The sequence below is a fragment of the Sarcophilus harrisii genome, chromosome 1, assembly GCF_902635505.1.
Source record: "Sarcophilus harrisii chromosome 1, mSarHar1.11, whole genome shotgun sequence".
Taxonomy (NCBI): domain Eukaryota; kingdom Metazoa; phylum Chordata; class Mammalia; order Dasyuromorphia; family Dasyuridae; genus Sarcophilus; species Sarcophilus harrisii.
The window spans coordinates 313,204,212-313,221,036 of record NC_045426.1 but is presented as its reverse complement, the minus strand read 5'-3'; the positions used below and the strand labels follow the sequence as shown (position 1 = coordinate 313,221,036).

The window sequence follows — 16,825 nt, the reverse complement described above, 5'->3', positions numbered from 1 at the left end:
CCCTTTCTCCAGGCTTCTTTCTGTTGAAGATGCCATTACTTTTAATCATCCAGATTCACAGTCTATTCTCTTTCTTTAAATTTTCACTTCTCCATAAATTACTCTCATAAATTACTGTCTTGTTAATTTTACCTCCACAATGACTTACAACTCTCCCTTTTTCTAAATTTACAGGCCCACCACTCTGGTACAGGTCCTCTGCCCTATTGCAATAGCCTTCTAATTGTACACTGCTTCCTGCCTTCCAAAGGCTTTTCTGAATACCTTGTAAAATAATCTTTCTAAAACAGAAACCTGACCACATCATTTCCCTACTCAAGAATTAAGTGATTCCCTTTTGCCTCTCTAGAGTACAATATGAACTCCTCTCCTTGACATTTAAAGCCTTTTACAATTCCTATTGCTTCCCTTCTCAAATTTCCAACTACCTAACTTACTTGCTATTTCCCAAACTTCCATGTTCTATTTCCTGTACCTGTACCTTGGTTTAGCCTGTGTCACCTGCCTGAAATGTGCTTCTGCCTTTTAGAATCTTTACCTTCCAGGCATAATTCACTCCCTATGGGAAAACTTTCCTGATCCTTCCTTTCTCATTCCCTTGTGCTCTTAGTTTTCCTCTGACTTTCATTGTATTTATCTTCTCAGATGTATCCTCCACACAGAATGTAAACACTAAGGCTAGGAGGCTTTTTTCATTTTCTTGTACTTTTCAGTGGTGTATTTAATATAATGCTTAATGAATTGACTCCTGAGTCCCTTCCTTTTAAGCAGTTTTTCCTTAGCAATCTCCATCTCCCTCCACCCAACAGATCAAAAAATTTCAGTTTACCTCCTCTCTTCCCATGTATTCTCAAAGTAACATTTGTGGCAACTGACTCTATTGGTAGGATTTCATATTCAATTCCGAGTAGAATTGCCACTCATCACATTCACCTGACCTTCAGATACCCGGGATGGGAAGAATCGTACTGACCTTTTCTAGGTCTTAATTTTCCTCCGCCCTAATTTGCCAATGAAAGGTGTCTGTGGAAGAGAAAGTGATTATCTCCACAAATAGACCTCTGTGCAACCCTGAGGGGGAATTGTCATACACAGAGCATCATCAAAATGACGATCCACATATATGTCCTTGCGCAACCCTAAGGTAGGTTTCTAGTGCAAGCAAGTACTGTCCCCATTACTCCTGAAAAAACCTGGGCTGTGAAGTAAAATGACTTCCCCTGTAGTCACAGAGCTCGTTGGATTCGGAAGCGGCATTTGAACTTGTCTTGCCGACTCTTAAGTACAGCCTTCTGTTCCTAAGCCAGGCTGCTCAGCTACAGCCTTGCAGCTACCTTGCAGCAGCCAGAGTTCAGAAACTTTCTAGTCCCTAGGACTGACGTGCACCTTCCTACCTTTCTACTCTGGACTTTCTCATTTACTCGGCTAGGGAAGGGCCAATGGCCTCGCAGCCTGTTCTGGGAATGAGGGGCGGGTGCTAAAGGCAAGATCCGCCCAACTGGAGGTGGCTCTCCGCCACTCCCGCGCCTGGGTTCAGCACTGGGAGTCCACAGCGCTCCGAATCCGGTCCTGCCAACACACTCTTTGGTGGTGGGCAGCATGCCAGCCGGGCACGCAGGCAGCAGCCTCCAACGCCTCCCGCTGTCCCCAACGCGATGGAGAGGGCTGGCCTCCCGCTCTGCCTCCTGGCACTGCTCTGGCCGTGCCTGCCGCAGGTGAGATGGACCCTGGGCACTAAGCCCTGCCAGGGGAAGGCTCCACACTGGGGGCAGTGCCTTTGTTCTTGAGTTGAACTGTGGTGTTTGGGGGAGGGGGAAGGGATCGGCTCTTACTCCTGCTCTACTACCAAAGTGAGGGAAGGAAACTCTCGAGCAGCCCCCCAGCTCCGCTAAGGAATCCAGGGGCTGGTTAACAGAAGTGGGGAAGGGGAGTCATGCCCCCAGAACACAGCCAGGTGCGTTCTTGAGAGGTGGGAATGTGACCAACGCCAATCCCACAAAGAACTAGGGACAACAGGGATCTAAACTTCTAGCCTGGCCCAGGTGATCTATTTGAGGGCCCTTTCCGATCTTAAAGCGGGACTATTATTCTTCCTTTGCACACTTCAGCTTCTGAACGAGCCCCCCCCTCGCCTCTTAAGAGGCTAGCCAGGATCCAGAAACAAATGGGAATGTCGGGGAGGCAGGAGGGTTGGGGAGTCGGTGTCCCTGCCTTTGCTACATCTACTTGGATGAATTGGAGTTCCATTGCTAGCATGAGCATCCCTTTGGTGAGGGCATTGCTCATTATATTACTGCATGCAAAAAAAAAAACAAAAAAAACTGACAAGAGCCAATAGCAGAGGAGCACCAAACTGCTATGGAGACAAGGGCAAGGGTAGATGGATTTAGCAAGGGCTATCATTCTTCCTCTTGTGAAAGGAAAAAAAAAAGTTTGAAATCAAGGAAATGTTAAGTAAATTCTCAGAATAAAAGGAAAATCCAAGAACAGCTCCCCAAACTATCCCTGCTCCATCTCCATTAGCCCTGAAATCTATTGAGAAATGGAACAGTAATTCCACTCCCAAGTGTCATGGTGCTGAATGGCAACTGGCCATCCTACCCTTTATATTCCCATTCTGGTCTCTGCTTCCATCTTGCTCAGGGTCCTGGCTTCAAACACTGTCTATCCATGGCATGAAGCCAAAGAGGAAGGAGAAAAAGCTGTACCAAGGAGAAGGATGTGGTTTCTTGACTGAGATAGGATGCTGCTAGCTCTAAAACAGGGCAGGACTTTAGTGGGGTAGGGAAATAGTTTGTGAGAGTAAAAAACAATTATAGCTTTAGGGAGGAAATAGATGGCAAGGAGATGGATTTCTTCCTCAGGGAGAAGACTCAGGGTGCTAATCCTGAGGGGCTGTGTGCTTCCACTGCTGTTTGTTCAACCTTGCCCTGTTTGCCCAGGGAGTGGTAGTGGTAGTGGCAGCGGCAGCAGGTGGGTGAGCCCAGTTAGCCGGATGTAATGGGAGCCTCTGCTGGGGGCTACCCCTCCCAACCTGCATACATCTTGGTTTTGTGGCCCCAATAGCTCCTGGCACCAAAACCAGTTTGACCACTTTGGAGAGGAAAGAAGAGATGTCGTCAGGAGGTAGAGAAGTCTTCTGCTGTGAGGAAAGTCAGAAGGAATTGCAGGGGGAAAAGTCATCCCTGTTGGATCCCCATCAGTTTAGAGATATGAAGATATAGAGACATCTGGGCTTTCATCTCCTTTGTCTCTTCCTCATCCTTTCCCATTCCCTTCAATTGTGTAGCTTCTTGTGGGATTCCATTGATGGAGCAGGGAGAAGGGGATTATCTTCTTCCTAGTCTATATATATCTTGCACCAATTCATTTACAAGTTGTCTCCCTCTTTAGAAAGTAATCAAAGCCTACCAGTACAAAATCATTTTTAATGACAAGACTGTTGCAACCTATTAGACTGATAATGATCCCAAGAAATAAGGACCTGGAAGGCTGTCCTCAAAAGGGCCTAAAACCACTAGAGTTTAAAAGGTGGGGACAAAGTTCACATGGTCCCTTCCCCTGAACTTTTGTTCTTCATGCTGAGGCTTATAGGGAAGAACAGGAAGCATCCCCGAAGCCCTGCTTTTCATATCCACTCTGGATGGGAGTCTGCATGCTGTTAGCAAGAAAACTGGTGATATCCAATGGACCCTAAAGGATGGTAAGCCAGGCCCTGAGGGAGAAGTACCCATTGATTCTACTAAATTCTCCCAGAATGGTGACAATAATGGTATCTACCTATTTTCTAAGAGTTCTCAGGTCTAGACTTGAGTAACAAAGGGGTAAGAGGTTCCATGAACCATCTCAGCCTGCAGCTTCCAAAATTTGGAGCTGGAATAGAGTTGTCCATGGCCATGATATGGATGTATCCTTGAGAGGAGGGAAGGACAGGGGCAATAACTCTTAGCACTTTATCACTTACTGTCTTTATTTCTGCAGATCCCATCATCCAGGGACCTGTCTATGCCACAGAGTAAGTATCCTCATGACTGTGGCCTGAGACAGGGAGTGATGAACAAGGAGTGAGAAAGAAGATCAACAAGATTCTGGAATGGAAGAGGATAGAATTTTTTAGGATTGGGGGGTACAAATGCAGGGGAAGAAAAACCAGAGTTCTGGACAGTAAAGAAGAAAAGGAAGTGAGATTTGGGATGTGGAGTAAAGACATGGGAACAGCATTCTAAGACAGGGAAGAGAGGAGAAGCAGAAAGACCAGACTTATTGAGAAAGTAAATTGATATTTTAGAGGGAAAATGGAGGAGGGAGTTTGAAGTTGGCAGAAGAGGATTTTAATCAAATAATCTTCCCACCCCTACTTGCTACAAGCTTGATCTCCCAGGGATAGCCTTCTCCAGGCAAGGTAGATGGACAAGCCACTGAATCAGGCATCAGGTACAATCCTCAGGGTCTCCTTCCCAGCTCTCTTTCCCAGCTCTCCTTCCCCCTCTAATATGCACTTCTCCTTCTTCCCCAGACCAGCCTTTCTCCCTGACCCTAGTGATGGCAGTTTGTACATCTTAGGAGAAGAGAGCAAACAGGGTCTCATGGTAGGTGCCCTTCATGGATGGAGCCCTCAGCTGAGGCAGAACTTTTGGAGAGGTTGCAGAGAATGGGTGTGATGGGTACTAGGATTTGAATCCAAGAGACAGCAGAAGTATCCAACTCCTACCCAAGAAGGACCTGCCCCTTCCCTCTGGAATATTAACGGAAGGCAAGAGTGGATAGAGTTGAAATATCTTAGCATCCCTCCTGCTCAGCCTAGGCTGAGCTGTCCCTCTCCTTCCCATTCTCTCACAGAAACTCCCCTTCACCATCCCGGAGCTGGTACATGCCTCCCCCTGCCGCAGCTCAGATGGTGTCTTCTACACAGGTAGGGAGAAGTCTTCAGTTTACACCTGTCATCTGAACATTCACATTTTGCCCTCCCCCCTGCTTCTTGTCCCACAGCACATGCTCTTGCACGCACACACACACAGTTCTGACCACCTCACATTATTCCTGCTGGCTTTGGGACTGAGTAGAGAAACTTATCTGAGGGAGATGAATTCTCTATATGAGGATGAGAAGGGGGCACCCACAACTCCTAACAAGATATAAGCAGAGGCTTTTAAATGTAGAGGACAAAATATTTCAAGGAAGATCTGTTATTTCCTCATTCAGGAAGGAAGCAGGATACGTGGTTCATGGTGGACCCCAAGTCAGGCAAGAAACAGACCATGCTATCCACAGAGGCGTGGGATGGGCTCTACCCCTCGGCTCCTCTTCTATACATTGGCCGCACACGTGAGTGATAATGTTCATTTGCCCACAGAGCAGAGCTGGACATTCTTTGTCCAGAATATTGACACAGCAATATCACCGGCCCACTTGAATAATGGATCTAGTTATGGGGGCCTGAAAAAGGTTGATTTAAGTGCACGTACTCCTACCTAGATATAAGCATGTATCCAGTTAGTCAATTCATTCAATGAACATTTATTACCATTATATAAAGGCATTGAGGGCAGCTAGATGGTTCAGTGGATAAAGCACCAGTTCTGGAGTCAGAAGGACCTGAGTTCAAATACAGCTTTAGACACACTAACCCCAGCTGCCTCGCCCATATAAATAATTTTTTTTTTTTAATGAAGGTTTTAACTTTCTCAATAGAGAAAGTTAAAGACAAAAATTCCTTCCCTCAAGGAGCTAACATACTAATTGGAGAAACAACATGCAAATAACTAGCTATACATAAGTTATATGCAGAATAGATGGACAGTAATAGGGGAGGGGAAGGCACTAACAACTAGGGAGATGGAAGAAGTCCTTCTACAGAAGCTGGATTTGGAGCTGAGTCTTGAGGGAAGAAGCCAGAAGAACTGAGGGTTAAAGGTAAATAGGTAGAGTATGCCAGGCACGAGGGAGCTAGATTATAGGGACACTTGTCATTAGTGGGTAAGGAAGAAATCTGTTTGCCATATAGGCAGCAACTCCAGCACAAGGGAAAACCTGTGTTCAAATGCCACCCCTGTACTTAATATCTGTGCAGTCAGTCAGTGAGCATTTATTAAGCACTTTGCAGGCAATGTGCTAAGTGCTGAGAATACAAAAAAAAAGTTAAAAAATAAAAATAAAAAAGAATTCCTGCCCTCAAGGAGCTTACATTTTAATGGGGGGAAAACATGTAAATAATAGGTCACACAAGTTATATGCAGAATGGATGGACAGTAATAGGGGAGGTGAAGGCTTAGCCTTTTTAGATCTCAGTTTCCTTATCTGTACACAATGAGGAGGTTGTACCAGATGACCTCTGAATTTAGAGGTTCAGTTCTGGATCTTTTGACCCTGGGTTTCTTCAGCAGGGGATTGGGAGATGAGGGTGGAAGGGAGAAATACTTGGAGAGAAAATATTTCTGGAGGGCCATGGGAAAGGAGATGACTCCACTCACCACTTTCTAGAGTACACAGTCACTATGTATGACCCCAGATCCCAGGCCCTTCGATGGAATACTACCTACAGAGGCTACTCTGCACCCCTCCTTGATCATTTGCCTGGTTACCGTAAGTAAAACCTGCCTCGGGATGATCTTTGTCATGACTACCAGGAATAAGTCCTGCCTGCTGCAGTGATTGAGGCTCCCCTGGGAAGTTACCTGGGTGGGATATGTGGGAGTGACCTTATTGGTCTTCAAGTATTCTCAGCCCCTTGGACATCATCCTGCAGTTTTACCCCAAATATCTAGGACCAGCCCTCAGGAGGAAAGGGGAAAAGGAGTCTAGGTGGCCGAGCCCAGAGTGAAGCTGGCAGTTATCTCTGTCTGCAGAGGTGGGCCATTTTGCATGCAGTGGGGAGGGCCTGGTGGTCACTGTGGACAAGGAGAATGGAACAGTTCTATGGACACGTGACTATGGCTCACCTGTAGCCGGTATTTATGCCTGGCACCAAGACAGTCTGCACCGGCTACCCCACCTCACCATGGCCCTGGATACCCTGCGCTTCCTCACCCTTCGTTCCAATCATATCCGCCTGAGGCGCTGGGCCCAGCCTCCTGGAACAGCAAACAGGGACTTTTCTACTTCCGAGACTCAGTTGCTGTAAGTGCCCTGTGGTTTCCAGGGGAGTCAGCATACCTGGGCTGGGCTCAGAGGCAGCTATCACCTGAAGCAGGGAGGGCCAAAACAGACTGCTAGGGACACACCAGCTGCCCCCACAGCCCACAACGTGCCATCTGGAGAATCCCACTCAAGGCCAAATCAGTCTTTGAGCTCTACCTCGAGTAGAATTTTTATTTTAGAAACGCCAAACTTCTTCACTCTCACAGCTCACTTGGGACAAGGATATAGAGGACCTCGCAGGAGCCTAAAGCCCAGTAACATACCAAAGAACCTCCATTTCTTCTCGTCTTCCCCTTCTTTCTCATCCCTTTTGCCCAAATCTGAGCCCCTTGCCCTTTCCATCATCTACCTTCCCTTGCCTAGGTCTAAGTGAGATACCCCCCCCCACTTTACCCTCACCCTAACCTGAGTAGAGCCACCCTCCTATTTCCTCCTGTTCCCCTTTTCTCTCTTGTCCTTCCCTAGGCTGACACTGTACGTGGGGAAGCATGCGGCCAGTTTCTATGCTTCCAGTGCGCTGGTCCACGCGGGTGTGGCACTAGTGGTGAGAAGAGGGAACCCTTACATAGGTGGTAAGAATGGGCAAATGACTAAATAGGGGCTCCCTTCATCATGACCTTTTTCCTGTTCCTACAGCCCCGGGGAGTCACCCTGGCCCCAGTAAAAGGACCCACCACGGAGGGGGTGACTCTAAGTGACTCAGGAGAGCGTGAGGTCACACCCAGCACAGCTGTCAGATACCCTCCCGGCAGTATAACTGCTCTCCACAGCTCATGGCTTCTCATTGGTGAGGGGGCACTCTGGGACTGACAGGAACCTTCCTTTTCTGTGTCTTCCCCAATTAGAATGTAAGCTGCTTGAGGCTTAGCACTGTCTTTTACTTGTACTTGCATTCTCAGCACTCAGTGCTTGGCAAAAGCGCTCATTGACTGAGGAACTGAAGGAACACTCTGACTTTTGTACCTGCAGTCCCAGGTGTGAATCCCATTCTGCCACTAATCACTTTTGTGACCTTGGGCTTCAGTTTCCTCAGTTGTACTAGATTTCTAACATCCCTTCCAGCTCTAAATCTGTGAAATCTCTGTGATCCTCATATCGAACCAAAATCTGTTTCTCTGTCACTCCTACTTCTTCCCCCAAGACTTAGAAATAAATATAATCCTGCTTCCATGTGAAGAGCCCCATTCAAATAAATGAAGACAGCTAGCTCTCTGTCTTTTCTTCCCCAGTCCCTCCTGCTGCTTACAAATGATGATAATTGGCATTTACGTAACACTTCCAGATTTATCAGCACCTTAGATACACTCTCATTTGATCTTCATAACTACCTCATAACCATTTTACCTCATAACCATTTTACTATGTGCCAGGCAACATGCTAGGGATACAACTGCCAGCACAGTCTAATTAATCAGGGATGACAGTTCATGAAAAGGAGCTGGGAAAAGAAGGGGGGAAGTGGCTTGCAGAGGAGACTGTCAGGAGGGCTTGATTCAGACATGATAAAGCAAAACCTCCCCTACCAGAGGCTGGGAGTTCAAAACTGTGCGAAAGAATGAAGGAGATAATGGTAGAAGTGAATGCAGCAAGAAACAGGCTTAACACAGTTAGTTATACGCCAAAGACAGAATTTGAATCTGTTTCTTTCATGGCTCTATATCCAGGGCTCTTTCTAGGTCATCTTTTCATAAATGGCATGATCTCTTATATTTTCACATTTCAGTTACCTGGTCCACTAGATATTCTCATTTATTTAAGTCCTTTCTAAGATGTAGCACCTAGAGCTAATCCCACTAACCCAGATATATCAGATGCAGGGAAATCTGGAGTTATATATATTGGGTTCAAATCACAGCTTTGCCACTTACCTGCCACTTACTATCTGTGTCAACTTTGGGGAAATTCCTTAACTTCTCTGTACCTAGTTTCCCCATCTGTAGGGGCTTTAGACTACATGATCTCTGGAAGGGATGTTAGAAGTCTAGTCCAACTGAGGAAATTGAAGCCCAACATCACAAAAGTGATTAGTGGCAGGATCTAGATTTGCACCTAGGTCTGCAGCTCTAAATTTGTGAGCCTATGAAACAGCAAGACAGTGCAGTAGAGGGAGCACTGGACCTGGAGTTCAAATCCTGCCTCAGACATTTTCTAGCTATGTGAACTTAAGTAAGTCACATATTCTCTTTCAGTATGTTTCCTCTATCCACAAAAAAGGGTATAATAATAGTGTCTAGCTCACAAAGTTATTGTACCAAATGAGGTAACACAAAGTGTTTGACAAATCTTAAAGTGCTATCCAAATGCTATCATCATCATCATCATTACCATTATATATCTAACAACTTCTTTATTCTCTACTCCATTTTTACTAGTTTTACTTAAAAGACCCACTAGCTTTTTCAGCTGCCATGTTGCACTATTGAATCAGACTGAGCTTCAAATCCCTTAACACCTACCCCCAGGTTTTAGTGCCTCCCAGACCCACAAGCTTATCTGGCTCTGTCAAAGACTTTCATGACTAGATGATCTTGCCTCCCCTACAACAGGCCACCATGAGCTTCCCCCTGTTCTACACACCACCATGCTGAGGGTCTTCCCTTCCTCAGAGTCTGGGACAAGGGCTAAGATCAGCCCCTCCGATGGTGCCCTACCAGGTCCCCTCTTCCAAGAGGTCAGTTTTCAAAGGGGAAGAGAGGGAAGAGAGGGGGAGATAAAGAAGGGAGGAGAAGCCTCAGAGGTGGTCACTAAAGAGACCAAAAGCAAACCTGGGCTCTGAGTGGAGGGAGATAGGACATGTAAGGTAAGAGCCTCTCTGCCCCTCCAGCTTCTTAGCCTGAGCCAGGAGGTGACGTGGGGTTTAGAGAGGCTGCCAGAGCCCCAGCCTGAGCAGAGACCCCAAGATCTGTACCCAGGCTCTGGGTCTAGAGACATATTGGTAGCCGGCCTCACCACCCTCCTGCTTGGTGGCTGGATCATCTTTCTTCTATGTCAGGTAAGCTCATGTGCTTCCCCCAGGACTGGGAGCCCCAAGTTCTGCCCTCAATTTCTTTCACAAAAGACTGAGAACCTGCATCTCTGCCCCTACATTCCTTCTCCTTCCACCCTAGCTCTACTCCAGTATTCTCTTCACACACACCCAGCCCTACCCTCAGGATCCCCAGTTTTGTTTGCACCAAAAATCTTTAGCCTTGATCTTTTGACTCTCACCCAACAGCATTCCCCAGTCTGATCCCAAGATGTACAGACCGGCTTCCTAATCCTTGTTCCCAAAATTCTGGCCCAGTGTCTTACCCTCCAGTATCCCATACTGCAGCCCCTCATCTTCCCCCCAGTAATCCTAGCTCTGTACCCTCCCCTTCTCCTCCAGGACCTCCAGGTTTGCCCCTCATCTTTCCCTCACCCCAAATGTCCAGCAATGCTTCTTCAGTTCTACTTCAGGACCTCCAACTCTGCCCCCTTGACCTTGTCCTGAGACTCCCTAGCTCTGGCTCACCTTCTCTCCCTTACTCCTAATCCACCCTATAACCCAGGACTTCCCATTAATTTCTAAGAGAGAAAGGGGAGGAAGGATTGGTATGTCTGTCTTGGTTTTATGTACCTGGTCCTCACTCAGAGTGAGTATGGCCCATCCAGGCCTCTCAAAGTTACAGTTGGGACAACCTGGGACAACCGGTGCTGAGCCCTCATTTGCTCTCTAAACAGTGCATACAAGAGAAACATTATGGTCCAGTGGGAATTCCAAACCCCTGCCCTTCCCAGGACCTACTTCCTCTACCCCCGGGGGCAGCCTTGAACAACCAAGGAACCTCTTGGAGATCTACTGCCATCACTCCATCCTCCTCCGATCCCAAACAGCCCACCTGCAAGGTCCATTCCAGCCAGAGTGCCCCAGAATCTGGAGATACTGAAGGTTAGTCCTGAGTCCTCATTTGCTCTCTGAGTAATGATGCCTTCTGAATAGGAGAGCAGAGAACTGGAGTGCCTAGGTAATAGAAAGAAAGAAGGGAAGGAGAAAGGGAGGGAGGGAATAAAGGAGGGAGAGGGAGAAAGAGAGAGAGGAATGAAGGAAGGTGGGAAAGAAGGAGGAAAAAAGGAAGGGAGGGAAGGAAGAAGAAAAAGAAGGAAGGGAAGGAGGCAAGGAGAAAGGAGGGAGGGAAAGAAAAAAAGAGAAGAGAAGAAGGAAAGAAGGGAGAGAGGAGGGAAGAAGGAAGGAACAGTAAGATAAGCAGAGAAAGGAAATAAGCCTTTATTAAGTGTCTATGCCAGGTACTGTGCTAAGTGCTCTTTTATCTCATTTGATCCTCACAACAACCATAAGAGGTGGGTACTGTTATTCATTTTACAGATAAAGAACCGAGGCAGACAGAGGTGGTAAATTGACTTGTCCAGGGTCACATAATTAGTAAGTGTCTGAAATCAAATTTGAACTCAAGTCCTGATTCCAGGCCCCGCACTCTCTCCACTGTGCTACCCATCTCTCTCTAGGAAGAAGGCAAAACACAGTGACAGGAGAAAAAGAAGGGGAATAAAAAGGAGAGGTTAGAGAGGGAACTGTTGTGACTATCGTTTTCTACACAATATTTAGACTTTTATAGTTTTAGCTTTCAAAAAGAGTTTACTTCTCTCCAAAAAGCCTGAACAGGTAATTCTGTTCACTGCCACAAGAGGACAGTAGCGTACCACATCCACATGGTCCAAGAAGGAAAAACTGGATTTTGTGTGACACCAAATAATGGCTTTCTATGTGAGCATCATTTCATCATGAATTTTTCAAACATATATCAGAATGGTATTATTTTAAAATAATTAATAGTTATTAATTAATAGCATTTACTATGTGCCAAGCACTGTACTAAGAGCTTTATAGTTAACATCTCAAATCCTCACAATGACTTTTCAAGGCAAGTGCTATTATTACCTGCATTTTACAGATGAGGAAACTGAGGCAAGCAGAACAAAGGAACAAAGTTATTTATGTACATTGGGGCAGATGCTTCCAACCAAAAGTGTGGTGGTAAATATTTAACGACCAGCACTCCAAAGAGAATTACTTATTTTTAAATTTATTTGCATTTTTAACATTTTCTCTATTACTTTTTAAAGTCTAGAAGATCAAAATAATAACTCAAGCATTTGATGATTTCTAATATATCAATATTCACACTGTAAATTTGGACTCGAGACTGATGAATCTAGCCTTCCCTTGCATCCAGTCCACTTAAATCAGGCACTGACCAACCCTTGGAAAAAGGTAGTTGAATTCCTCAGACTAAAGTGTTAGACTGATTTTAAAAAAGACTATTTATTTGTGACTTAAACCTCTCACCAAATACTATTTTCCTTCACTTAATTATGTCATCCAAATGATTTTTGGCTGTATTCAATGCATATAATAATGATTGCTGTTATGTTTTTTTTTTCCAACATTTTCAAAAATGACATCATTATGTTGAAGTCAAGGTACAGTATGGCTAACTGGCTGATCAGACCACTACAAGCCCTGAAAGCTCTATCTTCATAGAGGTCAGAAGAAGCAATATAAGGACATTCTCATGATCTTCATGAAGAACTTTGGAATTGATTGTGGGAGACCCTGTTTTAGGATCATCCAGCATAGCATGCCTCCATCAAAAAAGGCACTATGCTCTAGGAGCAAAACAGAGTTGCAGTAGCTCGAAAGAAACCTGAGATGTTCCTATGTCTGACCTGGGATAGAGCTTGTATTGGGCTGATCAAGCACAGTCGGACACACTGTAATTGGAGTCCAACATAGTGAGATCATTTTGGTCCTCTTTGAGAAGGAATTGACAACAAACGGTGCTAGAATGGAAAATTCATTGGCTTTGGAGTCAAGGAATCTGGCTTTACAGCTCACTACATATGTGAGCATCACAAATTCAAATCACTTCACCTTTCCTGGACCCAGTTCTTCATCTCTAAACTAAGGAAAGGGAGTAGAAGACCCCTAAGGTCCTTTTTGGCTCTATTTATACCATGCTCTCAGATAGCTAAGTATCATCCTCTCCACATTACAGATGGCAAGGTCCAATGGGAAAAGTCCTGACCTTGAAATCAGAGGATTTAAGTTTGGCTCCTGATCCCGCCACATATTTCCAGTGCAACCTTGGTCAATACACTTGCTGTCTGTGAGCCTCATTTATTTGTAAAATGAAGGAGTTGACCTAGACCTCTGTGGTCTCTTCTGGCAGCTATATGGTACAATAGATAGAATGCCAGACCTGGGTCAGAAGAGCTGAATTCTAATGCAGCCTCAATCACTTACTAACTGTGTAATCTTGTGTAAGTGTTAATCACTTAACCCTATTTGCCTCAGGTTCCCTTTTGTTAGCCTCTCTCTTTCCTTTCCCCCTTTCCCTCCTACTTCTCTATAGGGCAAGACAAGTTTCTACATCAAACTAAATTTGTATAATATTCCCTCTTAGAGCCAAATTCGATGAGATAAAATTTAAACAATGCTGCCTCAGTTTCCTCATCTGTTAAAAGAACTGGAAAAGGAAATGATAAGCCACTATAGTATTTTTGCCTAAAAAATCCACAAATGAGGTTATCACTGAGCAACAAAAACAAGGTCTCTTCTAGTTCCAAACTTAATGAAACTGAAATTCCGTGGGAGGTAAAATAGCTTGTCCAAGATCACACAGTTTGTTTCAGAAATAATATTTGAACTCAGTTCTCTGGCCTCCAAATTCAGGATTCTTTCCACAATTTCCATGATTCTGCCTCTGTAATTGCATGATAATTTTGCATTGTCTGTATTGTATTCAGCTAAAGGAGTTCCACCTAGTTGGTATGGGGGATAGAGCTCTGCATTTAGAGTTCATGAATTCCTGAATTTGAATTCTCTCTCAGATATTTACTAGTTGTGTGACCAGGGCAAATCATTTCACCTTTGCCTCGGTGTAAAAGGGCTCCTATAAAATGGGATAACAACACCCCCTTCCTGGTTAATGTGAGGATAAAATGAGATAATATTTTCAAAGTACCATATTTTTTTCAATTTTTTTTTTATGTTTATTTTCCCCAGTTACATGTAAAACATTTTTTAGTTATATACATACATTCAGTGTTTACATATTTTCATGTGAATCATGTTGTGAGAGAAAAATCAGAACAAAAGGAAAAAAATCATTGAGGAAGAAACAAAAATGAACCTAGCATGTACTGATTTACATTCAGTCTCCATAGTTCTCTCTCTAGACGCAGATGACATTTTCCATCCAAAATTTATTGTCATTGCCTTGGATCACTGAACCACTGAGAAGAACCAAATCTATCATAGTTGATCATTGCACAATCTTGAGGTTACTGTGTACAATATTTTCCTGGTTCTGCTTCTTTCACTCAGCATTAATTGTAAATGTAAATCTTTCCAGGCCATTCTAAAATCAGCCTGTTCATAATTTTTTTATATAACAATAATATTCCATTATTTTCATATACCACACCTTGTTCAGCCATTTCCCAACTGAGGGGCATCCACTCATTTTCCAATTCTTTGCTGCCACAAAAAGAGCTGCTACAAACATTTTTGCACATGTGGATCTTTTTCCCTTTTTTTATGATCTCTTTGAGATACAGACCCAGTTATGGCACCATCTTGAAACCTGGCTATGAGTATATGTATATGAGTATATGCTGTTTCTAGACATAATTCTTTGTTTCTACGACTTGTTCCTATTTCTTTTTATTTCTCCACAATGTCTTCCTCTAAGCAGAGAGCCAACATGTCTATTACTTCTATGTCCTCAAATTCTCCTTTTCTTAAAAAGTTGAAGAAAATTGCATAGATGATTTCATTTAGCCTGTTCATAATTAAATTATAAAACTCTTCATGAGCAGTCTTCAACCTCTTTCTTCAAAGAGGTAGAAACATCATCATTTTATCACCTATCTGTGATACAGTAGAAAGAAAAGAACAGGATTTGGAATCCAAGGACCTGGATTTAAATACTGCCTCTACCACTCTGATAATGGGCAAGTCATATTTTTTGCGGGCCTGTTTTCTCTCTATAAAATAAGAGGGTTGGACTAGATGATCTCTGAGCTTCTTTCTAGCTCTAAATCTCTGTCATATCTCTCCAATATATTCTCTTAAATCTCTCCAATATATTCTGAGTTCTAACTGGAGCAGGCCAAGTCGGACTTGGTCCAGGGCCACCAGATTAGGCAGGTGCAAAAATTTAACACATATGCATTTCTTAAGCAGCTCTAAACAATTGAATTTAGCTTTTGTTAGCAAGAATTAGTTAAAAATGGATATTGTTACCATAGCTACAGAAGACATTGTTAATAACACCTATCTGTGAGTCAATTTATAACTAATTACTCTTCCTACTCATCTAATTGGTCTTAATTATTTCTTATATTATTTTTACATCATTAATTACCAAAATTGAGGCAGAGACCCAATTTATATCGTTGCATCAGGCATCAAAATTGCTAGTTATAGCTTAGAAAAACCTAAAATTGCTGTTCTCTATTATAAGAACTTGTGGATTTCTTGAACCTCTGCCATGATTTCTTGTAACATTCAATTATCTCTCTAAGATTTAATATAGTATCTACTATTAATGTTTTATACTGCTACTAATTCCCCTTCCTTGGACTCTTCAGTTAAACTCCAGAGAGCTTTCACTTTCCTTCCTTGTAGAAATGCTTGAATGGTGAGAGCAGAATAATTAATTTATCATTTAATTAATTAGTCTGGTCAGAGTGGCAAATTACTCTATTCCAGAAGCCTAAGTCTCCTGAATGGTCATGCCTTTCTGAAAAAGTTAGTTATTGGTGCCTTGCTAATGAAGGAAGAATATTCTTTCTTTTTTAAATAGTATTTTATTTTTCCAAATACATGCAAAGTTAGTTTTCAACACTCACTGTTGCAAAATCTTGAGTTCCAAATTTTTCTTTCCCTCCATCCTCCCTCTCCAAAGATAGGAAGCAATCTGATAGAGGTTAAATATGTGTAATTCAAAAAGGAAGAATATTAAAGATTTCATTTCTGCAGAATCCTTGATTTTTGGGATGGTGGTGGTCTTTGGTTTGCTGTAACTGCTTCTCTTCTACTTGCCTGGCTACTTACTTGCTTCTAGCCCATCACCCTGGTTTAATCTCCAGCATCTACATATCCAAAGTCATTCAGTCATAGTTTTAGATCTGGAGGGGACCTGAGAGATCATTTAATCTTATTCATTCATTTTATAGATTTTTACAGTGGAGGAAACTGAGACCCAGAGAGCTTGAATTTAGATGTAGATAGCAAGAATAAATTTTTGTATTTTTTTAAAAATTTAATAAGTTTATTATTTTTAATAATATTTTATTATTTTAAAATAGTTTTTATTAATAATCATTTTAATAATATTTTTATTTTATAATTTATTATTTAAATAATAGTTTAAGAATAGTTTTCAATATTCATCCTTAGCAAGAATAATTAGTTTAAAATGACTTCCTTAAGATGGAGCTAGTTAGTGGCAAAGTTGATACTAGATCCAGGAGTTCTTAACTCTTAGGCTCAGGTACTCCCTCCCCATTCCCCACTTCTCTGCTCCCCCAGGATTAGGATGGCAGGATTATTTTTTAATTTTTAAATTTGTATTTTCAATTCCAAATTTTCTTCCTCCTTTCAATCTGTCCCTTACCAAAACGAGAAGGTAAGAAATATGAT

The 16,825-nt window shown here is 43.2% G+C and overlaps 1 protein-coding gene across 1 annotated transcript in view; it reads left to right on the top strand.

Annotated features, from left to right (window-relative positions):
* The first annotated feature begins 360 nt into the window (after window positions 1-360).
* ERN2 (endoplasmic reticulum to nucleus signaling 2) overlaps window positions 361-16,825 on the top strand; it is a 29,258-nt gene continuing 12,793 nt past the window's right edge. Inside the window, exons 1-13 of the mRNA XM_012543002.3 lie at window positions 361-1,715; window positions 3,595-3,703; window positions 3,982-4,015; window positions 4,517-4,589; window positions 4,840-4,912; window positions 5,203-5,325; window positions 6,481-6,582; window positions 6,846-7,116; window positions 7,603-7,681; window positions 7,774-7,924; window positions 9,684-9,808; window positions 9,962-10,129; window positions 10,840-11,047. Coding sequence (XP_012398456.2) covers window positions 1,656-1,715; window positions 3,595-3,703; window positions 3,982-4,015; window positions 4,517-4,589; window positions 4,840-4,912; window positions 5,203-5,325; window positions 6,481-6,582; window positions 6,846-7,116; window positions 7,603-7,681; window positions 7,774-7,924; window positions 9,684-9,808; window positions 9,962-10,129; window positions 10,840-11,047 — 1,576 coding nt within the window. The 5' untranslated portion in view covers window positions 361-1,655. The remainder of the gene's footprint in view (window positions 1,716-3,594; window positions 3,704-3,981; window positions 4,016-4,516; window positions 4,590-4,839; window positions 4,913-5,202; window positions 5,326-6,480; window positions 6,583-6,845; window positions 7,117-7,602; window positions 7,682-7,773; window positions 7,925-9,683; window positions 9,809-9,961; window positions 10,130-10,839; window positions 11,048-16,825) is intronic.